The sequence below is a fragment of the Pygocentrus nattereri genome, chromosome 26, assembly GCF_015220715.1.
Source record: "Pygocentrus nattereri isolate fPygNat1 chromosome 26, fPygNat1.pri, whole genome shotgun sequence".
NCBI lineage: Eukaryota > Metazoa > Chordata > Actinopteri > Characiformes > Serrasalmidae > Pygocentrus > Pygocentrus nattereri.
The window spans coordinates 12,767,005-12,794,490 of NC_051236.1; the positions used below are offsets into that span (position 1 = coordinate 12,767,005).

Genomic DNA, 27,486 nt, shown 5'->3' on the forward strand with positions numbered 1-27,486 from the left:
GCAGCAATGTTCCACGCATTGTGCAATGCATTCAAAGTCCCGTGGCACCGCGCTCCATTTGGAAAGCTGTGTGCTCTTTTGTGGTGCTACTTTTAGAAATTGTGATGGAAAAAAATATTATTATTATGTTTATACATGTGTAAACACAGTAAAAATAGCACATGCAGTTGACTCGGGTTTCCTGAAGATGGAAATTATGCAATCTCATAACCTGATTATGTAAGCAAAATACTGTTTTAAATTCTGTTCATTCAGATATTGGTTTGAATAGCTTGTCACACAGATGGTTTAAGTCTGTATGGTGAATTCTTGTCTAGAACACATGAAAGGTTTTTTTCTCAATAACCTTTTCACTGTTCCCAATATAAACAATCAGTATATAAAAACCACTTGGTAAGTAAGAAATAACAAATAACAAATGTGCTTTGTTTATTCTCTTGTGTACTTGGTGGTAGAGCTTGACTTCTTTCTTATTTCAAATAGCCAGAAAAAAATCAGAAAACTAGGCCACATTTTGCATTGAATATTCTATTTATAATGTGGGCTCAAGTAAATAGCACCATGCCTTGTTGGAATTGAACCCTTTACGATTATTCATCTTGATATTTCAATGCTGTACCAGCCAATTACAAAGTGAAAAGCTGACATTGTTAACTCTCAGCTTCTCAGATCTTAGGGTGTCCCAGTTTGTGGGACCGCTGATATCTCTGTCCGCCCCATTTTTCCATCTTCAGTGTGAATTCATCTCGCTCCCTCCACCACATGGTGACCCAGAGTCTCCATTTTGTCACAAGTGTCACAAGACCTGCATTTCTCTTTTACTGTCAGCATGCTCTCATGTTCCTGTGCAGAATATTGGGAGTTATTAATGAAAGACCATGAACTGAGACCACGGCTGATGTAATGAACAGAAATGTTGAACTGATTTCGTCTTTGTTCGCCTTCTTTTATTGCAGTGACTCTAGGTTGTGGTTACAAATCTTTACTTTATACTTTCTCAATGCAGTTTTGGAGATTTAAATTTAGCTTGCTTGTTAAAACCATAGCTGTGAATACATTTTAGAATACTCATTTAAAACGATGGTCCTGGCATTTAAAAGGAAATTTAATTGCCAATAAAGCAGAAGGCCACGTGTTTTAACTCCTAATTTTTTTTTTACCTTTAGCTTTATTTCATGCTCTAGACAAAATGCAAGCAGCACAGGACAAAAAGGAGAGTGTGTAATATTTGCTAAGTACACCATACCGGGACAGTTTTATTACAGAATATGTGTTATGACTGCCAGTATTTATGCCACATAGTCATATCAGAACAGTCATTGGTTTATTTTGTTTATTTGGACATACATGCTTATATTCCACCACCTAAAAAGGCAGATAATATACATGAAAGTCACAAAATCAACACAGTTGTATGTAAAGGTGCACATGCAGTGTCAGACAGATGTCTTTGGTATATTATTGCAGTGATGGAAAAAGTGCATTAAACATTAAAACTGTAAATTGAATTGCATTCAACGCATGTAGTTATTATGGTTTAAAGCTGTGCTATACATTGCAAGCTTAACTTACTCCTAATTTTCATTCATACTTTTGATACATTTACCAAGAGGTTGAAAGAGCACTGAAAATCTCTATTTAAATAAAAGCATTGTTTTTGTATTGATAATTTGCTTGAGTACAATGAAAAGTATTAATGAGGGAAGTTACTCAACTAAGAATAAATAAGTTGCTTAATGAAAAAACAACAAATAAAACTAAAGCAAAACATACGAGAAAAAAAAAGAAATATAAGATAAAAGTCTTGAATCCTGAGGCTGATGACAGTATACAGTGTACTCTGCTAGGGCCCATTGACACATCTTTCTATGTGCTGTGTAAGGTATGAAGTTTGTATTAAACAACCTGACAGAGTAGTTTAAAAATAGCCTGGAAAGGCTATGCATAGTCTGAGAGTCAATGTAAGATAGATTGCTCAATTAAAAGTGTACATTTTAGTGATGGGACATTGGCTCCTGTTGAGCTTACATGCACTTTCAGCAAAACATACATAACAGCTTTAAGTTTAATAAATATCCACCATACATATTATTTTAAAACAACAAACTAAGAAGAAAATAGTAAGACGTCACAGTACCAGTTAAGCTATTGTAGGTAAGCCAATCAGTGAACTGCTGGTATGATCATAATGTTGCTTTCTTCAGGTCATTTGAAAATGAATGAAAATGACGGATTGGGTAAAGAATGTTTCACAGATGTGCTGGTAACGTCATCTTCTTTCATGTTCTGCTAAATTCGATGGCTCTGAAGTCATCCAGGCTGAAGAGATTTTGCAGGTAGGAGCTGCTCTGTTTTTGGTTGATGTTTAGAACTGAGAGTTTCAAATTTAGTGACAAAATGAAGTGTATGGTTTTATGTTTTGTGAAATGATTACAGGTAGAATGAGAAGACAGCTCAGAGAACATCTTGAAATATCTTCATTCTAGAAGAAAAAAAGAGAAAAACAAGTGAAGAATTTGAATTCTCTAAAGATGAATTATTTGTGCATAAAAGTATGTCATAGCCATACGGCATACCTCTGATTGCGAGCTGGGTGGAGCACTCAGTACGGCCTAAAGAGTTCTCTGCAACAACTTTGTATTCTCCATTGTCCTTTGGCCCCACACTCAGGATTAGTAAGGAACAGACGCCACATGTGTTGGTGATGTAGTAGTTGATGTTCGTGTTGAGGCTGATGTTGTTGCGGTACCAGGTGACGTGGGGGATGGGGTTGCCTTTTACAGCACAGCTCATGTAGCACTCATATTTCTCTGGGCTGGTGTGTGTTTTCAGCGGGACCGTGAAAGTAGGAGCAGAATCAAAGTTGCAGGTCTTGGGCTCAGGCATGTTGACAGTGAACTTTTCTGTAGAAAACATTTAAACATACTCATGTTGAATATTTTGATAACCACAGATCATCAGATACACGTGTATTGCTGATCTTGATGTCCAAGATTGTACTGTTAGCCTTAGATGTCACAGTTATCATGTGGTGTCATTCGGTATTTGTTAGTTCTATAAAAACAAGTGAAGAAATTCAGTCAATCAAAGCTACGAGTGGGCTTGGGGATTTGGACCTCTCTGGTGCAAATGTGTAATTGCACCTCAGTCAAAGCAGTCACATACAAAAATTTGGGCACCCCCGGTCAAAGGACATGGACTTGTCTGCACATTTTAATACACAGTTACTAATGCAGCATATTGTGTAAAAAGTAAAACATAAGATGTGGCAAGTGTAATTTAATAGAGGTGTTCAAACTTCTGCATAAAACTGTATGTGAATTATCTACTTTTATCACCATATCCATATCTATGAGTGTAATAGAGATTTACATTTGAGATCTAAACATCAAGCCAGACCTTCTTTCTGAGCCTGTGCAGGTGACCAATACAGAAAGGTCTAGCTTACATAATGTAATTTTAAATTCCTAAGTAGACTAAATGTTCTGATTATATGTTTATGATTTGAAATTTATGAGAAAATTGTGTAAAAAAAAGTGTAAAAAAAAACACCTTTTACATTTTCCTATGTTTGCAACATCCTTTCTTACTCATGGAACAAATAGAAAAAAGTGCAAACTCAAAACTAATTTTAAAACTAGTGTAAAATGAATAGAATTGTTATTCATTATATAATTTATTATGCAAATAAGTAATTACTTGGTTATATTTGAATAATATAGCTAAACAAAAATAATAATGTTCAACTCCTGAGGAATAAATTCTACTACACTTTGTCAACAGAGCTGTGTGAATAGTAAAAAAAAACTCTTACCTTTCTTCCTTACAACCCCCCATGTTGGGGACTCAGAAGGTTCAGAGAGCCCCATATCATTCTTGGCATACACACGGAAGTTATACTCCCTTCCTGGCATGATGTTGACAGCTGTGAAGTTGTTGTTAAACACACAATGAGCAACAGTGTGCCAAGTTTGTTTGACCGAGTCACATTTTGCCACCATATAGTGCAAGCGGTCATCTCTTTTCTCATCAGGCGATGGCATCCAGGATACAGTAAGTGTGCCAGGGACATTTTGCTCCAATTCCACTGCACCAGGAGGTTTAGGATCATCTGTGAATGTAACAGAAACGGATGTTTTTAATTTATTTTCTTACATTTTTGTGATCTAAATTCCATCTATGACCTTTCAGTCGTGATTTGTTTCACAATTGCGACCCAGTCAAACCCATTCCTAGGTCTGTGCCCCTCCTTAGCAGACATAGTTTTAAATCATCCACACTTTCATACTTTGCATTTTTACTCTTTCTTGCTTTATTAAAGTCATGGGCCTTTGAACGTTTTGGGTTTTGTGTCTGCTATTCTGACGTAAAATGTTTCAATCAACACAGTGCATTACCTGTGACCCTGATCTCAGTGCTGAAGGTCTCTTGTCCCACCATGTTCTTCACTATGATGGTGTAGATTCCAGTGTCCGAACGCTCTGCGGATGGGATGAGGAGCTGAGATGTTCCATCAGTGTTGCTCATAGTCACACGTTTAGGTACAGGCATTCCATCTTTGAGCCAAATGATTGTTGGCACTGGAGATGCCTGTAAATTGGAGGGAAATACTTAATTATGTGGTTTTTTTATTATTATTGTTATTATTTTCATATATTTTCATATATTTTGAAGTCATACCTCAAAATTGATGGTGACTCGAGCAGAGTTTCCAGATCTCACCACCATAAAGCTCTTCATTTTCCGATCGGTGAAATTTGGCCTCACTGTAAGTGAATGATAATTGGAAGGGAATGAGCTTGCTGTGACCCAACAACGTTTGATATAAGGCAAGAAATTTGAGTAGAATTCAATGTAATGCAGCAAACATATATCTGTGGTTTTATTTGTTCCAATATTGGTAGTTATCTTTTAAAAACAAAGGAATATGATGGACAGAAAAGCTGAGTGATCAAAGAACACATGCATTGATTGTATAGTTGGTGCATCTTACCTGGTGGAGGCATGGCGATAATATAGTTATCTAGATTCTTGGGTTCACCTTCTCCACCTTCATTGGTTGCGACCACTCTTACCCAGTACATGGCCATAGACTTAAGACCAAGAATTGTGTAGGAAGTTGTTATAATTGGATTGGAGTTGCACCGAGTCCATTCTATGTTTTCTGCTGGCCTTAGTTCCACAAAATATCCTTTAGCTTCATCCTGTACACCTTCTTCTTCCTTTGGTTTTGTCCAACTCAGTGACAATGAAGAATATGTGGAGTCTGACACCTTTAGGTCACTTACTTTACCAGGTGGCTCTGCAAATAATTACATTTTATAATTTATATTATTTCATTTATTCTTATTATTATTGTTATTAGAATTGTTACTAGTTCATCTCAAATAAAGGGCAGTACAAAAGGACTGCACTCTCTGTCTATCCTTTGTGTTTTGAGGTGTAACCATGTGTTTGTTTGTGTGTCTGTATTGTTTTTTGTGACTCACTCTTAGGATCTCTGGCTATCACAAATTCAGATGGTGAGCTTGGTTCTCCAGCACCAGAATGGTTGATGGCTGAGACGCGGAATTCATACTCTATTCCTTCAACAACATCTTTCACTCCATACTGTTTGGCTGGAAGCAGAAGCAATGAGTGAATTAGTAGTAGTTGAAGTTTTTGAACTTTAAACTTTAAAGACCTGTTGGCAGGTCCAAAAATCAGTTCTTCAAAATTGTATCTACACTCCATGGCAAGGTGTGTGGACACCCCTTCTAATTTCAGCATGCATAGACCAACACTGGCAGTAGAATGGGTCCCACTAAAGAGTTCAGTGATTTTCAACATGGCACTGCTACACTGTAGTGTTGTTTTTACTTAAAAAAGTTAGTGGGCTGCCTTAAAATCTTGAGTTAATGTAGTTTCCAGTAGTAATTAAATGGAACAAGAATCTGTGTTTAATGCTTTAAGTTAACCCCCGTTCCCCCCTCCTTTTGTTTTTACTGTGTAAAAGATGCCATCTGTAAGTCAGTTCATCGAACTGTTAGAGCTACCCCAGTCATCCGTAAGAGCTATTATTGTAAAGTGTGAAAAAGATCTCAGCAGCTCAGTGGTAGGCCATACATACTCACAGAATGGAACTACTGTCCAGTGCTGCCGGAAAAACTGTCTGTCCTTGGCTGAGTGAGCTCACTTCTGATTTATGAACTGCGTTTGGAAGCAACATAAGCAAGCCCAAGAGCTGTTTGTCAGGATCTTCATGGATTAGGTTTCCATGGCTGACGAGCCATACACAAACCAAAGATCACCATGTGTAATGCCAGGCATTTGCTGGAGTGGTGTAAGGCACACTACCATTGGACTCTGGTCCCTTTGCTCCATTGAAGAGTTTACAAAAAACAGTCTCTGGAAGCCTACAAAACAGAGTCTGCAGCAACCATGCACAAACTGAAGTCCGTAAGGAAATGATTTGCAAGAACTTGAATGGCTTGCTCAGAGTCCTGAGCTTGACGCCATCAAACATCTTTGGGATGAATTGGAATGGCAACTGTGAGCCACTTTTTTTCCTTTATGCTCAACCTGTTTTGTTTCCCAAACTCATTAATGCTCTTTTGCCTGAATTGAAGTGAATCCCAGCAGCCATGTTCCAAAATCTGGGACTCTAATACTTCCCAGAACAGTAGGATCTGTTGTAGTAGCAAAGGGACACTAACTCTGTAAGATGTTCAGCAAGCACATATGAATATGAAGTTCAGGTGCCCACATACCATTGACCATGTAGAGTAGTTATTAAGTAATTTGCTGTTGTTACTGGAAAATAGGTAAATTATCTACAACATTTTACAGTGCTGGCAAAGATGAATCATTAAAAACGGTCTGGAATCAGTTAGCATGGTTTCACCATCTGACCCTTACGTTAATTCCAGTAATATTTACCACTTCTGCAGTCTGCATTACTAAAGCCTTCAGAGGAATTTAACAGAGAACTAATGAACATCTTAGTATATCTATAGCCTAAAGATCAAAGACAAACTTCCAGGTGTTCAACCTTTGATTGGCTCCTCTGGAGGGTTTGCTTGACTCCACAGGCTGCTGCCCTTCTTGCGTTTCTCCACGTTGTAGCCCACAATGTTTGTTCCTCCAGTGTTGGCAGGCGGTGTCCATGTTAGATTTATGCAGTCCTTGAAGGCACTGACAACTCTGGGTGTGGACGGTGGACCTGGATAAGCTATAAAACAGTTATGCAGATTGATTAGTGTTTGAATACCTGATGTGAGTTACAGATTTGTAGAAATTAACACAAGTATAACTCACATGAAAAGTTTGATATAATTAATTTTAGGGTTGGGGTGGATTTTAGTGGTTTTATTGAAATTAAATTTGGAGCAGAACAGATTTTTTTCAATGTTTAGGAAAAAGGCATTCATCTGTGGGATTGATAAAACGCAAGTGAGTGCCCTGTTCATTCAAATGTGTGATTGACATGCACCTTTAGTGCCAGCCTGTATGTCATCTGTCTCATACACATCGCTTGTGCCTTCTGCACTTATGGCCCTTATGCGGTAGCAGTACTTCCTTCCATGGTCTACATCCGTGTCCTTATAGTGGGCTTCCGCAGGGATATTCCCAATCTTCTTCCAGGTGTTTCTCCCAAGCTGCTGGCGTTCAAGATTGTAGTGACTCACTGGAGAGCCTCCATCATCTTTTGGAGGCCTCCACTTGAATTCCACACAGGATGATGATGCCTCAATCACCTCCACAGGGCCCAGCGGGTTGGTAGGCTTGTCTGTATTTGAATGAAGGAAGAATATTTTTTCCCCTTATTTTAGACAGTTTCACTTATTTAAATTCACAGTAACAAATGGAAAACAATGCAAACTGGCTAGAGTTATTCTCAAGTTATAGGAGTGAGGAAGCCATCACTTAAGCTACTAAACACAAATACTCCAACATGAGACCCTTAACACCACTAACCTAAGACGATGAGCTTGGAGAAAGCCTCAATAGTCCCAAATTCATTCTTTAGCTTGAGCTTGATCTCTCCCGTGTTTTTGCGCTGACACTTGGTTAGGCGTAAGCTGCTGTCACTGGAGGACTTCTCAATCTTGATGTTGGTGTCATTCAGCAGCTCCTCACCCTCACTGTACCACTGGACCTTTATTGGCTCTTGACCCACAAAGCTCAGTTTGAAGGAAGCATTTTGGCCAACCTTGATAATCACAGGCTCTGAAAATTTAGCTAAATCATCTGGATCCATCCTTGGTGGGTCTGTAATAAAAATGGACAGTTTTCTGAGTCACAAAATGCTGTGTTGCATTACAACATTTATATCAGTAATCAGTGATGCTTGCTGCGTCTTCCCATTTTGCTCTATCTTTTAACCAGTTCCATTATTGGCTTATCCACTAGATAGCTGGAATAGTGTTACCAGGGGAGGTTCAGAGTTTAAACTTGTAAGGGATCTGACTGGCTGATTAACATATGTGAGTAAATGACCACAAATAGATGGCCTGGATTGAATGAAGCTTAACCTTTAGCTAATACAAGTCAGAAGAGCATTGGTCTAGAAAAGTGGACTCAGTTACCTTAGCAAAAGCCACCAAGGAAGACAAATTACACCACTTTGCAAGAGGTACTTCCAAGGCATTTAATCTTCCACCACCAAATATTATATAACTCACAATAGACCTGTTTTGAGGATAACAGAAACTTGTCTTGTTGTGCACTATTTCAGCCAAGAGGAACTGGTGGAGGCAGCCACAGGTTTGGCCAAATACAGAAGGTGATTAAGTGTATAATTATTTGTTTTATTAATTATTATTATAATTATATGTATCAAATGTGTAAAAACGACAGAGATCGCAGATTTGTGCTGCATTAAAATCACTAATCTTGTTGGTAACTACTTACATTATCGTACTTCCCTTGGTTAAAGGAATGCAGCTCAAGCATGACTTCACATTTTCTTAAGTTATCTTCAAAGAGTTGAATTACCTTCTACAATAAGTATGGCTTCTGATTTACGTCCATCGGCCTCAAAGCGATACTTTCCATTGTCCTCTTCTTTACAGTTACATATCATCAGTTTGTGAATAGCCCCATCTTTGGTAATCTTCAGATCATCTGTGGATGTTATCTATGCAGACACAGAGTGATTTTTGTCAAGATTTCACAGCTACAGCATCTATTTTCTGTATAAATTACCCACACATAGCAGAGACTTTATTCCACTACAGTAATAAATGAATCAATTGATTTTTATAGAAAAGCAGAAGGTATTTAGAGAAATTGTGAGCATGGTTACAGTTGGTGTATGGCCTCATCTCTTAAGAGAGCACTTACCTCTTTTCCATCCTTATACCACACTCCATCACAGTCCGCGCTACTTAGCTTGCACACCATCTCAGCTGACTGACCCATAATGGCTCTGACATCTTGTAACCCACCAGTGAAGTGAACTCCTGGGTCTGGATGAGTGATGGACACCCATTGATTGAAAGGTTGATCTACTTGTTTTCTCAGTATGTGAATTACAGTAAGCATGAACACTGTTGTGCATTAGATACATGCATCTTAATTGTTCATATTTGCTCTACTTTATATGCATTATGCACTTTATGCTGTAGAGATACATTTTGGGTGCCAAACTCATGCAAAATCAACGGATTAGCTACTTAAAAGCTCAGGTTCATTACACACTAAGGCTTATTATTCAGTAACTACAGGGACTTCAATGCAAACTGGTTGAGGTATTCTTAGGTTATAGAAGTGTCTAACCCTCTATTGTGCATGCATTGTAATGGTCTGATGGAAAAGACATGTGGGTACGTCTCAGGTTAGGGTGCAGAAGTGGGTATTTATTGAATGCAATTTATCCAGTGCAAAAAAAGGAAAAGAAAATATTTAAAAATATATACAACTTAGTATGAATAGTCCATTATTTGGTCACAATTTTAGTGTTTTTTGGGCTCCAATCACAGTTCATTAATTTCTCCACTAGAGAAGAACTTCTCCCTCTGCTCCCTCTGCTCCCTCTGCTCGGCTTTTATTGGGCTAGACAGGAAGTGATGTGACGTCACTGTTTTTTGCGTGGGAAAAGTTAACTATAAAAACTCACCAGACAAAGGCTACTGTTTTCCTCCCTGGGATCTATTCACACGTTTGTACTTTTCCCTTCTTATTTCATTTAGTTACTCACTTAAACCTTTCTTGACTTCTCCAAGTGTTCAGAAATATAACAGTGCTTAAATGGTTTAATTATATTGCTAAAGCAAGGAACATTAACTCTTAACTTGTTTTTATAAATAAAACCGTTCATATTCAACAGTAAGTTTTTTCTCCAGGAGGTTTGCTCTTCTTCACCATTCAACTTCAGCTTCCCAGCATAAACACTATCAGTTAATAAAGGCTATTTAAAAACAGCATGTGTGTGTCTGAATATGAAATGTCCCCATTTCATAGAAAGTCTTTGCACACATATATATATATATATATATATATATATATATATATATATATATATATAGTGGCAGAAGGCAGCTCCGACACATGCATGCTTTTTGCAAGCGCTTTCTACCAAGTAGCAGAAAAAAATTAAAAAGCATGTGATTATTTAGTTATAAGTAGGTAATAGTTTTGAGAAAGTAAGTAATTTTGAGTCAGAAATTCAAGAAAATTCACTTTGACTTTCTATTCATTTTTGGTTGGTAGGAGAAGCTGAGCTTTAGTTCTGTGCCAAGTGACTGGGAAACGTGTGATATTCGTGTTTAATTTCACTGAGCACGTTCTGTATTTTTTTAGGGAGCTGTGTGATTTAAAATTTGTGGTCAATGTAAGCTCTGAGACACATTGCAATAAAAGGCTGTGACATTTCTGCAAAGGCATGCACAGACACACATACAGTGCATGCACAGTGTACACAAAGTAACCAGTAGGTTTAGGTCACACAGTCAGAAGAGTTTAAACAGTTGATAGTTAAAAAAAAAAAGCTGTCAAATCACCATTTAGGCAAAACCTGCTCTGAAGAGGGTGCAAAATGTATTCCAAGTACAAAAAAGTACTTATTTATTTATTTTTGTTTGTTTTTAAAATAAACAGTGTGTTTGGAAAAGCTTCAGATATACTACTCGCTTTTTCACATGCTTTAAACAGCACACAGCACACATGACACATGCTCCATTATAATAATCTCATCCCAGTATTTTGGATTCCGAGAAGGAAACTCCTTCAATTGCATATATATAGAGACTTATAATTAATTAGTACTTATGGGTCAATGCACCTCTTTCGTAAATCAGGACAGTCACTTTTTGATGCCAAAATAGTATTTACAACAGCGCAGAATGTTAGTAAATATCCATTCGACTATTTTTGGTTTGTATACAACTCAAAACACCATGACTACTTATTCACATTATCTTATAGTTTTTGCTATCTTGTGATGAAAATCACTGAAAATGCTGACTCTGACTAAATACTGACTGGCTCTGCATATGACACTGCATTGTAAATGACCTACCGATTATAGAGTCAGGGACCAAGGGCCCTGTCCTCACTCTCTTCTTCCTCTCGCCACCTTCCTCACTGGGTGGCTCTAGACCAGTTTGTTCAGATCCATCATTATTTTCTGGTTCTGGAGCTATTTCCTCCACCTCTGGTTCTGTCTCTGGCTCTGCCTCTTCTACCACACCTTCAGCTACAGGCTTGCATTTAGGTTTAGGTTTGGCTTTGAGTTTAGGCTTGGGCTGTGTTAGAGGCTTGGGCTCAGCTAGAGTTTCGGACTCAGCTAGACGTTTGGGCTCAGCTAGAGGTTCGAGCTCAGCTTGAGGCTCGACCTTAGTGGCTGGGGCTTCTTCAGGCTTTTCAGCTTGTTGCTGTTTGAGCGCCTCCATCTTCTCCTCTTTTGCCTTCTGCAGCTTGGCTTGTTGCTCAGCAGCAATCTTCACCACGTTGGCGCCACTCCCTCCTGCCTGGGTTGTTTTGCGTGCTGCTTTCTTTCCGTGGTTCTTTGGGTCATTGTCAGCTGTTCCAAGGGCAAGCAAAGACAGACGTGTTAATGTGCTAGACAGTGAATGGAAAACTGCCTGCAGGGCTGTACCACACCCCTTATATTTACACTGCACTCACCTTGCTGCACTGGTGAAGACTTATATCTTTCAGTTCACCAAATAGTGTGATTTTCTTTGTTCACTCACTAAACAGATTAGGTGGTTGATGAGCGGCCACCAAATGGATAAATCTAATCTTACCTTCTACTATCAGCCAGGCATTGCAGGACTTGATACCAACCACGGCAGCGTATATGCCATTATCCACCTTCATGCAGTCCTTCACCACTAGTCTGTGGATCAACATGTCCTCAGAAACTGTAATGTCATATTTTTCGCCTTGCTCCAAAGGAACACTCTTTCCCATCCAAGAGATCTTTGGGAGTGGAGCAGAAAGAACACACTCAAAGACTGCGTCTTCTCTTTCAACTGCCTTTACTTCTTCAATCTTCACCAAGAAGTCCACCATTGGAACTGTTACATAAAATAGGAAAAAAAAAAAGAGATGTTTATTAGGGCTGAGTATCATTCAAATATTGTAAATACTGATACTGCTTGTTGAGATCTTCTCTTAAATGCAAAAATTATTGAGTTAAAAGTTATATATAGCTTTACAGTTAATATTACGTTTAAGTTAAAGCTGCATCATGCAAAAAGACTGATTTAAATGTGTAATCGCATGCAATGTGAAGAAGAGCATTACGTGACGTTGGTTGTGCGTTGGATCATTCTAAAGATTGCAAGGGGTGTTGAATGAGTATTCAAAGAGAACTTAGTCAAAACTTGGTGAAGGAAGTGTCTTGAATGATCTATTGTTGTCATTGGATGCACCTCAGTGTAAATGTTGATTTTGCATTTGAGACCTTAACATTGATCTGGATGGTATTTTTGCTCTAAGTGTGTGATGTCAACATGTGACAACTTATGATGTTGCCGGAAAAACTCCAACCTGACCCCTCTGACTTTCAAATGAATATTTGAGGCTTTACAGGGCGACTTGCGATGGTGCACAAACACCATATTTTTGTGGTGTTTTCCTCCTAACACAGTATTGCTACTTCTTTCAATTTTGAACAAAATCATCATATGTAGAGTCGCTCAAAAAGAAATAAATTCAGTTTTGTTACACTGATGTTATCTGCAGTAATAGCTCCCAGTGATGATAGAAATGCACTGCCCCCCCCCCCCCCCCCCCAAAAAAAAAAAAAAAAAAAAAAAATATATATATATATATATATATATATATTAGCTGTATATATATCCATCCATCCATTTTCTAAGCCGCTTCTCCGTCAGGGTCGCAGGCTGTATATATATATATACAGCTAATTCTAAATGAGCTTGGGTAACTTGGCTTCAGAGAGGAAGTCAAAAGGCTAAGCTAAATAGCCACAAACTCTCAGTATAGTTGGTGTGACATTTGCAATTCTGTTCTTTCTTACTAGTTTAATTACTGTTTTGTGGCCAAATTAAAGATGACAAGAATCAACTCATCTGGTAACATTGTGTTTTCTTCTGTGCTTGTTTCAGTGTAAGAGACTATAGGAAAATTACAGGGCAAAATGATAAAGTAAAGCAACCCCCCAGATCCCCCCAACCTGGTTTAACTGTTGACTGTGGTTATTTTATGCATTTGCTCAAATAAGAGGGCTCTTTTACTGACATGCTTAATGACATGTTTTCTTTTTGCACAACTCTTAAATTAGCAGCACGCAATGGAAGAGCTGGCATCAATGATATGCTTATGGCATGTAATTTAAACAGCCAATCACCAGTCTAGTCTTTGGAATAGGCATGTTTATTGGCTTACTGATGCTAAGTACTAAAAATTTGGTTTTAGTTGACAGAACTCAGTAGTAAGTAATTTGGTCAGGACAATAAAAGTATTATGTATTAATACCCAGGCTTAGTGTTTATCACTAACTTTATTGGAACTGTAAATCCCAATAAGCCTTACTTTTAAAGTCAGTAGAGAAGACGTTGACTCCTTCCACATCTACTTGGTAGAGTCCAGCATCATCTGGAGACAGGCCATTTACAGTAAACATGAACTTTCTGCCTATTTGACGCAAACTGTGCTTCTCATCGCAATCGATGCTGAATGGAACCATCTCGCCATCCTGTAGCACCAGAAATGCAGAATATTTTTAAAATACTGAATGATGACGTTGATTCGTCTTTACAGATTTACATTTGACACTAAAAGTTGAGAGAAGTTAATTAACATTTTTAAATAGTGTCTCACTTTATAGAGGTAGATTTTGGCATTGGGGTCCTTGAGGTCCATCTCAAATTCAAATTGTGCACATCCATTATTTTTTATCTCAATGTGTCTTAGGTTGCCCAGATATTCAACATACTGTAAGAGAAAATGGAACAGTCAAGAACTTTCAGCATATTCATTAGCCCAAATCTATTTTAGGTCCTAGCAGAGATGTTGAATTCATTTTTGTCAGTTAGGAAGTAGAGTAGATTTCCATCCTCAACAGCAAACTTTCCACAGAGATGACACTTCACCTGTGCTTGCTGCTCTTCTATTTCCCTTTTCTTCTCATTCAGTTTCTTCAGCATCCAGCGAAAATCAGTCACTCCATATTCAGCGCAAATGTGCTCATAGTCTTTCTTATCAGCACTCAGCAACAGTTCCCAGAACCTTTCATCAACGTCTCCATCTTTTCTCTCCGCTCTTGGACGATCAGTTCTGTGGCAACAAAGACAAAGGAAGTCTGACTGCACCTTTTGAAACCTAGCCTGTATTTCCATCAGATTAACCTCATGTACAGATTCTATAGAGCAAATGGAAATAATTCATCATGAGGAGTGTTTGCGTCATGTTAGAGTCTTAATATCTTACCGAGTTTTCAGAGATTTTGTGAAATCTATTGATTGTTCACGTTGAGCTAGAAAAAAAAGCAGGATGCCTTTTAGATGTAAAGCACCTTGTAACTCACTCACTCATTCACTCACTCATTCATGTTTAGCAGGCAGACGGTTCTCCACAAAGAAGAACCATTAGCGTTTATATAGCTTTAGTTCTATAGAAGAAAAAGGATGTAGTGCTTTGCGTCAATATGTCTCTGTTTCTTTTATTTTTAGGTCCAACAAGATTCATGACATTCTCCAGACAAACCTTCTCGTGCTTCTTGCAATGCCTTGCTCTTCTTGAACCCAACTGTAATAAAACAAAGCTTGCATTAAAAAATGTTTTCTTAGGTTTTTGTCATGGTTTTCCACTAACATTACACAGCTTTGAAGCTGCTGGATGAAAGTAAGAACCTCAAGCATTCCTGATTTAGATTTCACCTGATTTAGATTGTTACGTTTGTCTGCTAATGGATAAGGTCAAGCATACATTATCATACATCTGAAAAATTAGAAAACAATTTTTGATTTTCTCCAAACAGTAAGAAACCAGAAAGAAATCTACTCACTCTCAATCACATTCAGTGTGGCAGTGACAACAGCACGTCCATACTCGTTTTCAGCAATACACTTGTAGGTGTCTGCCTGTTCTACAGCTACATTGGGTATCTATTGAAAACATGATGAAATCTTTTTTTTTAAGTCAAAGTAATTGAAGTTAAAGAATCAAGCCAGTTTTATTGTTGCAACTACAAAATATACTCTGTTTTAAGAAAACTATGACTATGGTGATAGTATTAACCATAAGTGTGTGTGAGTGCATGTGTGGTACCTGTAACTGATGTTCTCTGCTGCTTGGATCACATGTAACGCGGTAATTTGTAAGAGAAATTTCACCATTGTTTCGAGTCCATTTTACAGTTGGTATTGGATCTCCAGTGATGATGGCTTTAAAGAAAGCTAACTTCCCTTTTGAAAGAAAGATTGACCATGTCAGTTGTATTGTATGATTGTAGGCTTTAGACCTATTGAAAGTAAATCTGAGGAGTTGCTTGGACGTTCTACCTTCCTGAATGGTCAAGGCAATGGGTTTTCGTGTGAAGTCTGGGTGGCTCTTTCCAGCAGGAAGTTCTTCCACAAACTGAGTGATCATTACACCAGGAACTTTGGATTTCTTTCTGATGGCCACTAAAAAAGGAAACAAAAGCATCCTTTGATGACACTGATATGCAGGAGTGAAATTGAGCTCCGATATGGTCATTAGATGGAAATCATTTCCAGGACAGTCTGCACAAAGTCCTTGCAATGTAATACACCACACTGACAGAAAAATCCTCAAGCAGTTTTTTGATGGATGCCTCCGCAAAGTTCATATTGTTAAAAAGTTCATATTTAAAGCTCTTCTTGTTGCTCTGCTGATTTTCACAATCATGTGAAATATATTGAGTCCTTCCTGGTGTTTCATAATGTTTTAACTTAAGCTAAAATATCTAAATTAGCTGAATAACACTCAGCTAAATAAATTTCTAAATTACGAGTCAAGCTTTATGTAGCCTAGATTATGCGGCATAATTTATCCTGTTAAATCCAGTCATTCCAAAGCAATTTGTTGCATAGGTCATGTGTGAGCAAGCTAAATTAGACATTTGTTCAGTAGGCCTTTTCCATGCAAATAGGTTATTACAACATTTGATAGCCTTGCATAACTGTGATGTTTAACCCACTACCTACTGTTTTGCTGACTGTTGTTAAATATACTGTTTTTTTTAAAGAAGCATTATGTGACGTTGAGTTTGTAGATTGATATTGGTCATTGGCCTCATTACCTTCGATTCCGAGTTAAATTGGTTAGTCATGTTAGGTAGGATGGCTGGAGTTTCAGTAGTTTACAAAGAACATTTCTTAAATCTGATGCTTGTTTAAAATTTGGCAGTAAGGTGCACAGAGATGAACCATTTCCCAAGTTTTGTGGCTAAATTGTATTTTCTCTACGAGCAGTGTCTTAAAAACAGGAGGCAGCTGCTTCAAGTATACAGTTACAAAGAACAGGAACGGTTCTTGATGATCAATGGGCCTCATTCACGAACCGTTCTTAAGAAGAAAATGGTTCTTTTTGCAATTTAAAGGCTTTAATTTGACTTTTAGATCAGAATCAGATCTTATTTTTACATAGTTTTGATGCCAAAATTGATAAATTTTGGATAATAAAAACAGCAAACTAAGTAATTGACTTAAGTCAATAAGACAGATACAGAATGACTGAAAAATAGGGCTCCCGCACCTTTGAAGTCCTAGTTTAACCACTGGTAATATATAAAATAGGTTCGGAGAAAATGAGTGAAACCTACCTTGTCCAGCAGCCGTAGGCTCCTCATCCTTTGACTTTTGAAACTTCATCTTAATACCAGTGATGCTGAGGACTCGAACTCTGTTAGACAGGAAAAAGATTCAAAGAAACTGAGAAAGTGACTCCTAAAGATCAGGTCTTTCTGTCCATCCTTCCACTAAAAGGAAAAGGAAATGCAACCAACTGACTGAACTTTTGATATTTGTGAAAATGTTTGCAGATTTTGTTGAAAAACAGAAAACAAGTGTATATTTAGTTCTAAAGGCTTTTGTGCAATTTTCTGTTAAATACATGTCTTCTTCCTTATTGCTGATAATGAATAACCTGTATTTACTGGCCATTTTGGCTGTATATTAATTAAATTAAGGGTGGTCTCTGGCATTTGCACAATGCTTTATATATGGCAGCAAAATCATTTAAACTCTGTATACACTTTGTGCTCTGTGTTTCATAAATATGTCAGCTTTCATAAGAAGTTTTTCCAGGATAAATCTGCCCTGTATCTACAGACCTCACATGTCAGCAAGAAAGTTACTTTGACCAAGATTGTCTCTTCAGACCAGTGCCTAGAGAGAGAAAAGGAAAAGTTTTGTAATATCTGGTTCATTTAGAACATCTATTCTAGGGCATGGGCATCATACTGTGTTGAGTTTTGTTCCCTGAGGCAGTGAGTTTGGTGTGTGGCAACTGGGTAAGACTCCTGTCAGATTTTCCTAGCAACAGTGAGGAAACTCCAGCTGGCTGGGGTATAATTCATGCGGCAGTGCAGATCAAGTCGGCTGAGGTGTCATTTACACCTCGCTGCAACCTCAGGATTTAGGCAATATGTCTAGAGCAGGAATGTGATGCTGACACATTTTGAGTAAACCCTGCACTCGCTGAAGTCTCTATTAGATGCGATCATACATAAGTGAGAGAGAAAAGGATGAGAGATCAGGCCTCAAAGATGGAACACTGTACTTACATAATTGGCGATAGGAAGAGGTGAATGGGAAACACACAATGTGCTGCCTGTGCGCATCCTGTTTTTCTTGGCTCCAGTTCTGGCCACGTGGTGAAAAGTCTCACGTGCCTAAAGGTCTAATTCATATTTCCTCCAATCATCAGATGAAGTGTTGACTTGTTACCATGTAAGAATGCTTGGTTTAATATCTTGTGAAACAATTTAGGTGTAAAGAGTTTTTGGTAGGACTTTTGAAACCAGAGCTGGTGTGAAACGATACAGGCTTAGGAGTTATGGCAAGCACGTGATCCGGACGCTGAGAAGAGCGTTTCTTTTTGAGCACCATGGCTCACATGGTACGATGAGATTGAGATTCGTTTTGCTGGTGGTAATTTAAAACCCCACTAGATGGAGGAATTACTGTGATCGCAGAGCACGCCACATGCTCTCAGCAGGCTGAGTCAAATGGCCCTCTCTGCTCTTGCTTGGGATAGGTCACATACCTCATAAAAACGATCAGTCAGACAGGTCTGACGTAAGTTCTTATCTGGTGCTCAAGACCAGCAACTTTCCCTCTCCACAGAAGAATTACATTTCAGTATTTTAAGGGCTAATAGAATGTACTGCATTCTCTAATTGCGTCAGGATGAGGGTTAAGGTTCAGGTTGTAGTTAAGTGTAGCCAAGTTTAGGCTTTAATTAAGGGAGAGGATAAAGCCATACCGCACCAGAAGATCAATAGTCAGTCTTGAGTTAACACCCAAGATAATGTCACACTGAAGGTTCAAGCTTCACACCAGAAGAAGAAGAATTAAGAATAAGAAATAATTAATAAAAGTTTTTTTACTTTGCTATTTTAATTACTGAACAGGTGGCGTTCAACCAGTATAATGCGACTTGTAACATCTAATGGTCATATGCATTTTCCTAAAGGACACTTGAGAAATGAGAAGTGGGAAGAATGCTGAAGTAGTGCTGCACATTGAACTAGCTGTAAATCTTTGTAAAGTAGTCTGTTTCTGTTCTTGTTTGGGATTTCCATATTTGTACAAGATGCAAAATAGCCACCCCTAGCAAAGGAGATGGGTGATTAATTTATAAATAAGCTCAAGATGTGTGAGGACCATTCTAAGATGCAGAGGTCTCGCTGACCAGTGGCACCAGGGCTCCTCAGATTTTACGACTTCAGGATTTTTTTTCTCAGCCATGCATAGCCCACCCTGTTTAGGTCCCCTGCTGTTTTACACGGTGTAAGCTTACACATTTGGACTTGAACCACATCTTAATGTGCTTTGCCTGGCTATGAATTCTTAATATGAGTCAACATTTCGTCATTGGCTAAGGCTTCGTCAAGGCACAGTGTATTGTTGTATAATATTTGAGGCTAATGACAGAATCTGCTTTTAAATATCCACCTGTTAAACGTGTGCGACAAATTAATTGGCTTTCCTGCTTACTGTTTTCTGGCACTTTGTAGCGAAAACAATCCTATGAATTAAGAAGTTTTCCCAACATAAACATATTTGACACAAATATGTGTTGACATTTTTTTTTCTTAAAAGATATTTCAAACAAATAAGCAGCAGACTACCTATATATTTCCTTTTTTCCCCTTAGTAGTATCTTTTTGGTGCAGATATCTGAAGTATTGAAAGAGCATGTGACTAAAACACAGTAGGCCAGTGAAATATAACTATTGATACCTGGTGCTCGCTGCCAAAATAAAGATGCTTTTTCTGAGTTGGTAGTATCGTAGTGCAACGTAATACAGTGAGCAGCAGTCCGTGCGCACACAGTCCAATAAAAGCATAGTTTATATGTCATCCCAATATCCTGTGTCACTTACATTCCATTTCTGTTGTAAAAGTGCCAAACATTGAGTATCTCCAAAAATTGATCTGTGTGTTTGCACCGTAAGACTTAGCAACAACTCAATTAATAAATATTTATGTGCACTCTAGGATAAAGTATTGGTACTTAAAACAGTGAACGGATGCTAATGAAAGGATGAGAGATGAGAGGGAATTCAGTGTAGACTGAGGATGCACTTATGTCAAGCTAAATTCTCATGTGCCTATGTGATCATTTACAGAGCAGCTTCTAAGCCACTTCTGTGACCAATTTTCAATAAATCTTTGCAATTAAGTGTTTCACCAGTGCAGAGGTTAATCGAGTTCATTGCTTCTATACATTAGAATGGTATTTTCTACCGAATAGGTGATAAGAACTTACTTTGTTTAGTGTGCACAGTGGCCTTTTTTCTGGCTGCGTGCCGCCAAGCTCCCTCTGATGTTACAGTGTCGACTCCTTTTCAGGAAAACGAGGCCTGTTTGAGATGCTATCTGCTGACCTGCCTCATGCGGTGAGGATCCTCTTGCGGTGAGGGTCAGAAAGAGATAGGCTTACTTCCAAGTGCAGGTCAAAGTCAAAAGTGTGAAGGGGATCTGAGACTCCTCCCTCAAGACTGAGGTTTAGGCTGTAGAATTCCACAAAGAGGGGCTATAAGCCCTCCAAAAACCACCACTGGCTTTCCTTGAGCAGAACTTTTAGCAGTGCACAGAGAGCACCAGAAGCTGGCTAGAACCTCTGCTTAGGAAGACAGCGGGGGTGGGGAGGTGAAGAGGTAAGTGTGTGCGGCTTTAGAGGCTGCAAAGAAATGCCTACCTGATTGTAGAAAAATGGAAGTAATTAGAAGTAATGATGGAATGTGAAGGGGGAGGGCGTTGCATCATTTTTTAAAACTTGTTATTGTGCGTGACAGATTGGCTTCCTCATAAAGGCTTCGGAGAAAGTAGGTTCTTTTTGATCATTTGAACGTACAGAGTGGAAAAGTCATTCATTATGTTCTGACTGAGTTCTAATTGGCTTCCTTAAAGGAGATCCATTTCTTTGTTGATGGACTGAACTAGAAGTTGTTTCTACCTGCTGATTCTTGGGTGCAGTCTCTCATTACACAAAGAAAAAACACCAGCAAAATTTAACTGACTGGGGGGGGGGGTCCTTTGGTGCAGATGAGTTTTTCACTTAGATTTCCATGGTCATGATCATCATCCATATATGGAGCAGAAGAAGCAGAGAGAGGACAGTGTAACTCATACTGCTTTAGTGACACTACAGTGTGTTTGATGCTAGAGCGCATACTTCGCTGACGTTACACAGACTGATCATTGAGTCGTGCTATTTGACTCCAAGGTAATGATAGAGAGGGAATCTGACCAAAAATAACACGGACAGAGTGTTCTATGGTTTAGTGTTTGGGGCCTGAAGGACAGAATGATATTTGAAGCACAGATGATATTTTTGTTGGTTTCTTTCTCTTTTTTCATTTCATTAGACATGCATTCATTTAATACAGACCTTATATTATAATTCACAATAATAACAATACTATAATTCAATAAGTCACAACACTCATTTCCGGTACTGGTGCTGGCAGAGAACAGCCACAAGGGTTAATCTGTCCTCTGCTTGTTAATGCAGTTGCATCACTACCTCATTATAGAATGAATAACTCAGGCCATTTCATCAAGTCCAGCAGTTTATTTACACCAGTTTTCTTATCATGATATAACACAGGGATATCTGCTATTCCAAGTCAAATCCTCTCCATGTTTTTTCTTCTTTTTTTATTCATCTTCTTTTGTGTATAAGCAAACATTAATGAATCAGTGCATAATGATTTCAAATTGAAGGGAAAGGCAAAAACAGGTAGTTAAGAGATCAAAAATAAAGCTTTTTTGTAACGTTTGATTGATGTAATCAAATAAATCATTTGAGAGGCAAATCATCAAGAGACAAACATGCTGCTCAATAAAACAATAAGTTCTTCATCTTCACAAAAAAGAATAATAATGAAAAAAAGAGAAAATCATCAAAGAATCAAAGGAAAAACAAAAAGCAAATGTCCTGGAGATAAAAGGTCTGTGTTATATTGATGTTCACTAATTAAATAATACCCATAATATACTGTCAAATGTGATGTTTGTAACACAACACATGTTAAATATCATGTAACATGATGAAATGTTTGTTTATAAAACGTACACAGAAAGTTACTTCTACAGAGAACTCGAAATCAGCTGAATGAATGACGTGTTAGAGGTAATCCACCTCGTCTTTGTCCAGACATGGCTTTCATTCTGAAACATCAAACAAATAAATCAAAAATTAATAAAAAAAAACTGCATGGTTACAGCATTTTAATGCTTTAAGTGCTTTTACAAATATATTAAAATGAATAAATTGATATGATTCATGGCATAAATTTGCACCAGCAAATGGGCAAAACACATATGAAACATGTTGCCACCTTTTTTAAGTTTAGTTGTAATAGATGTAGACAAGATGTTTTAGCGCTGAACTACATGTAATTAAAAACGTCTGTAAAACATCTTTTACCTCATATAATAACCAAATAAGTAGACATGACAATCTATTTCAAAGGCTTATCTCCTCGTGTTTTCTTTTTTATTTTCTGTAGTTGTTCTGTGTGCCATACCTTTATTTATTGTGTGTGTGTGTATATATATATATATATATATATATATATATATATATATATATATATATATATATATATATATATACACACACACACACACACATACAGTCACCGTCATATGCAAAAGTTTGAATACTCCCAGTAAAATTATACATTTTGTTAATTTTCTAGGGTGCAAGCCTTAAAACAGTGTCTAGCAAATTGTAGAGTGCCTTTTCTTTTCTCTTTATAAACAGTCATAGTGCAGAATGGGCAGAAGTGTGTTCTCTGTAAAAGATAGTTGTACTAATTTCATTTAGAAAATCAACATAACATTAATTTGACCAAGCTTTTGCATACAGTGTTATGTATATGTGTATGTATACAAGCTGTGTGATTCTGTCTCTTGTGTGGAGAGAAAGGGAGGCTTGAACGTCTCACCTCTGACCGTGAGTTTGGTGGAGCACTCTGCTCTTCCTAATTGATTCTCAGCAACGACTTTGTACTCTCCCATGTCCTTGGGCCCCACCCTCAGGATGAGCATGGAACAGACACCACATGTGTTGGTGATGTGGTAGTTGGTGTTGGTGTTGAGGCTGATGTTGTTGCGGTACCAGGTGACATGGGGTGTGGGGTCGCCCCTTACAGCACAGCTCATGTAGCACTCGTAGCCGTCAGGAGCTGTGTGTAGCTTCAAGGGGACCAGGAACTTAGGAGGCCTCTCGAGGTTGCAGGTTTTAGATTCAGGTAAGACCAGCGTAAATTTCTCTGCAAGAAATAAATGTAGGACTGAAACACTGACCCATCATACAGACACAACTCCCTCAGGCGACATTAGTTAGTGTCTTCCCTCTTAATGCCTAGTTTGAGTCTGAACTCAGGTGGAGTAGGCAGGTAGAGTTCACTATTGAGCTTATATGGCTCTGGAGCAGAGCAGTGTTAGGCTACTGCATTGGGACATATACTATGCACCCTCTAGTGGAAGGAGTAGTGTAGTATACGAAAGCTTAATGAAGATCAATGGACCTGGCTCTTTTACTACATTCCTTCAAATGTAGTAAATGGTTGCTAGTACAGATTAAATAATCTTTACTCCCTTAGCTACAATCAAGAAAAGACATTCATTCAATTTAGGAGAAATTCTAATATTTCTGTAACAGACAGACTTTACAAACCTTTCTTCTCAGATATGAGCCACTTTTGCGACTCTGAGGGGGCAGACTGTCCCATGTCATTTTTGGCGTAGACACGGAACTGGTACTCTCTGCCTGGCATGATATTACAGACCGTGAACCTATTGTTAAAGATGTGGTCAGCCACTGTGTGCCAGGTCCTCTTGCTGGAGTCCCTCTTCATCACCATGTAGTAGAGACGGTCATCCCGTTTCTCATCCTGTGAGGCCTCCCAGGAAACTGTCACAGTGCGTGGTACATTCTCATCCAATTCCACAAGGCCTGGAGGCTTGGGCTCATCTACGGAAACACAGATGTATAAAGCACAGACGTATAAGCCATGTCCAAATCTGCTTTCCAGTTGGGGCATTTTTATTGAATTTTCTCAAAAATGCCATTCTTTACCCTAAAACATTAAAAATGAACTTTTACACATTTTGTTAAATTTTTTGCGACACAGTGTAATACCTGGTTTCCACAAGGAGAAGTTTGGAAATTTGGAAATTCCTCAGGTGCCTAAAACCTTCACACAGTACCGTATGCTAATGTGATGTATAATATTACCATCAGTATAAAAAGTGTTGGGTCAATTGTCATGAAATATTCACAGAATACAAAGATGAGGTGATGTTTAAATGGTATGGCCTTGATGACGTAACACTGAAATTCAGCCGTCAGTCTACCTGTGACTCTGATCTCAGTGCTAAAGGTCTCCTGGCCCACAATATTCTTGACTATGATGGTGTAGATTCCACTATCAGATCGTTCTGCAGATGGGATCAGGATTTGAGAGCCTCCTTCAGCATTACTAATGGTTACACGTTTGGAGACAGGAGCTCCGTCTTTAAGCCAAATGACCTCAGGCCAGGGAGAAGCCTGAAAAGGGCATGAGAAAATGTTCACATGACATTTATTAATATTGCTAAAAATCTCTTTAGAATGTCTTAATGTCTTTTTTACTCAATCTGTAATAGTTTATCATCACAGTGCCTGTCAGAATGCAACCAGATGTCCTTAATTTAACACATCAGAAGCAACCTAGACTTTTTTAGGAATCACCATTCTTACAGTGTAACATGTACATAGTGTGAAAAAGTGTGTCTAATTAGTGTCATTAATCAAGTAAGAAATGAACAATTGAGTCATCTTCTGACGTTTCATGAAACAAAAAATTGTTGCGTACCACAAAGTTAACATTGAATCGTGTTGAATTTCCAGCTCTGACTACCATGAAGCTCTTCATCTTGGAATCTGTAAACCTAGGTCTCACTGCGAGAGGGAGAAAAATTTGTGTTTGACATGACAAATGGAGAAATCATCATCCTATATCTCTACAATCTTAAAAGAAATTATGTTCATCCATTAGCTCACCAGGGGGAGGCATAGCCAGAATGTAGTTTTTCAGCTCCTGAGGTTCTCCCTCCCCACCTTCATTAAAAGCTACCACTCTCACCCAGTACATAGCCATAGACTTCATTCCCTTCACAGTGTAGAAGGTCATAATAATGGCATTGGTATTGCAGCGATCCCATTCTGTGCTTTCTGCAGGTCTGATTTCAACAAAATATCCTTTGGCTTCATCTTGTACTCCCTCTTCTTCTTTTGGTTTAGTCCAAGAAAGGGATAAAGTGGTGTATGTGGAATCTGTCACTTTCAGGTCAATGACTTTACCAGGAGGTTCTAGTGGGGGAAAATGGTAATGGTATAACTTATGCAGACATGACAACTCATCATTCTGTTACAACAAAATTAGCGTAAGGAGAATGGAGCGATGTGCAGTGCTCAAACAGAAAAATCGAATGGTTTTTTATCCTTTTGCCATTACAAAGCTTGGCTTACTTTTTGGATCTCTGGCGAACACAAACTCTGATGGTGTACTTGGTTCACCAGCTCCAGAAATGTTGATAGCAGACACACGGAATTCATACTCCATGCCCTCAACAACATCTCTGCACTCATATTTCTTGGCTGTAAATGACAAGTATTTATTACATACTCTTAATTATTAAAATGGATTACAGTGTCTGAAAACCTTAGTAGTAGTTAATATCTAAATAGAATAATTCAGCAAAGCAAACTACAAACTTCTAATAGGTTCCTCTGGTGGATTAATAAGTCCCCATAAGTTGCTGCCCTTCTTGCGCTTTTCTAGGTTGTAGCCCAGAAGGTTTGTACCCCCAGTGTTGGTGGGAGGGACCCATGAAAGGGTGATGCAGTCCTTGAAAGCACTGATCACTTTAGGAGCCGAAGGTGGGCCCGGATATGCTGGAGAAAGCATAGAAATATCATAAAGTTTTGTATATTTCTGATAGTTCTAAGATGCATAAAAAATCAAGGAATCTATGATTTAATGACTGTAAGTGCCTAAAGGACCACATTGTACTGTAAATAAGAATCTCACCTCTAGTGCCAGCTTGGACATCTTCTGTCTCATATACATCGCTAACACCCTCCGGGGTCTCAGCTCTGATGCGGTAGCAGTACCTTTTACCGTGATCTACATCAGTGTCTTTGTAATGAGCCTCACTGGGAATAAGTCCGATCTTCTTCCAAGTATTGCGTCCAACCTGATTGCGTTCAAGAATATAATGAGCAATTGGGCATCCACCATCGTCTTTTGGTGGACGCCATTTGATCTCAACACAGTTTGAAGAGGCTTCAACTATCTCCAGAGGTCCAAGGGGTGGGGTAGGTTTATCTGTTGGAAATTAGATCTAAATATGAAATCTAATGAGGAGAAGAACATTGGTAACTAGAGAATTCTAACTGTAAATTCTTCATTTTTTGATGCTTACCCAGCACAACTAGATTAGTAACGACTTCAGCAGTGCCAAACTCATTCTTAATTTTGGCCTTAATTTCCCCTGAGTCTTTGCGTTGTAGTTTGTTTAGACGCAGACAGCTGTGGCCTTCTTCAGTGTCAATCCTGCAATTTATGTCTGGTGTAAGCTCTTCACCTTCTTTGTACCACTGTACTTTCGTAGGCTCACGGCCAATATATGAGATTTTGAAAGAAGCTCTTTGGTTATTTTTGATCACAGTTGGTGTGGCAAAAGCTTCAATTTCTTTTGCATCAAATCTTGGTGGATCTATAGGAACAAAACCATTTCAGAGAGCAGAGAATAATGTGAAACTATAAAAAGCAAATATATTTTTACATGCATGTTACCAGGAAAATGGTCTATGCCAACCTTCAACAACAATCACAGCTTCAGTTTTACGCCCATCAGCTTCAAATTTGTATTTTCCTGCAAATTCATCAGTCACTTTGTGGATTTTAAGTTTATGAGTAGGGCCTTCTTTGCTGATGGTCATACCCTCGGTGGAACCTGTGATCTAGAAGAGAAAAAAATGTATATAAAAACAGTTCACACTTTTTACTGAAGTTTTTTTGAGAGCATTTACTTTTGTATGACAAAGAAAGACATAATTTTGTCACTGATGTTTTACTTTTTTTTTTTTTTTTTTACGTTCCTTAAAACACCTTCTGGTGTTTTTAGATATTAAGTGAAGAAGAGTCGTACCGTACCTCTTGTCCATCTCTGTACCAGACCCCCTTACAGTCTGCACTGCTAAGTTTGCAGACCAACTCAGCTGCTTCTCCCACAATAGCCTTACAATCTTCCAGGCCAGCAGAGAAGTGCACACCAGGAT

General features: G+C 38.3%; 2 protein-coding genes across 3 annotated transcripts in view; both read right to left on the bottom strand.

Annotated features, from left to right (window-relative positions):
• Positions 1-2,477: 2,477 nt before the first annotated feature.
• Positions 2,478-17,288, bottom strand: LOC108427537 (immunoglobulin-like and fibronectin type III domain-containing protein 1). The gene is made up of 22 exons (XM_037534758.1): positions 17,240-17,288; positions 15,957-16,079; positions 15,724-15,860; positions 15,461-15,560; positions 15,170-15,201; positions 14,547-14,780; positions 14,275-14,388; positions 13,987-14,149; positions 12,231-12,503; positions 11,501-12,004; positions 9,325-9,449; positions 8,977-9,118; positions 7,957-8,250; positions 7,472-7,768; positions 7,031-7,210; positions 5,490-5,618; positions 4,994-5,302; positions 4,681-4,766; positions 4,398-4,590; positions 3,815-4,111; positions 2,577-2,903; positions 2,478-2,482 (listed from the first exon to the last, which is right to left on the bottom strand). The coding sequence occupies exons 1-22, from the start codon at positions 17,286-17,288 to the stop codon at positions 2,478-2,480; spliced, it is 4,113 nt and encodes a 1,370-aa protein (XP_037390655.1).
• Positions 17,289-21,700: 4,412 nt separating this feature from the next.
• igfn1.1 (immunoglobulin like and fibronectin type III domain containing 1, tandem duplicate 1) overlaps positions 21,701-27,486 on the bottom strand; it is a 37,027-nt gene continuing 31,241 nt past the window's right edge. For both annotated transcript variants that reach the window (XM_017697819.2, XM_017697820.2), the window contains 12 exons: positions 27,362-27,486; positions 27,024-27,168; positions 26,628-26,921; positions 26,234-26,530; positions 25,918-26,097; positions 25,672-25,800; positions 25,204-25,512; positions 25,016-25,101; positions 24,516-24,708; positions 23,836-24,132; positions 23,102-23,428; positions 21,701-22,319 (listed from right to left, as the gene is read on the bottom strand). In XM_017697819.2, the coding sequence (XP_017553308.2) occupies positions 22,315-22,319; positions 23,102-23,428; positions 23,836-24,132; positions 24,516-24,708; positions 25,016-25,101; positions 25,204-25,512; positions 25,672-25,800; positions 25,918-26,097; positions 26,234-26,530; positions 26,628-26,921; positions 27,024-27,168; positions 27,362-27,486 (2,387 nt within the window). In that variant the 3' untranslated portion in view covers positions 21,701-22,314. The remainder of the gene's footprint in view (positions 22,320-23,101; positions 23,429-23,835; positions 24,133-24,515; positions 24,709-25,015; positions 25,102-25,203; positions 25,513-25,671; positions 25,801-25,917; positions 26,098-26,233; positions 26,531-26,627; positions 26,922-27,023; positions 27,169-27,361) is intronic.

Excerpts from the sequence above, each read along its gene's own strand:
- LOC108427537 (XM_037534758.1), bottom strand. The coding sequence starts at position 17,288 with ATGAAGTTTCAAAAGTCAAAGGATGAGGAGCCTACGGCTGCTGGACAA. Across the intron at positions 4,767-4,993 it reads TATCGCCATGCCTCCACCAG|TGAGGCCAAATTTCACCGAT; the intron begins GTAAGATGCACC and ends ATTCACTTACAG. Across the intron at positions 4,591-4,680 it reads GAGTCACCATCAATTTTGAG|GCATCTCCAGTGCCAACAAT; the intron begins GTATGACTTCAA and ends TCCAATTTACAG.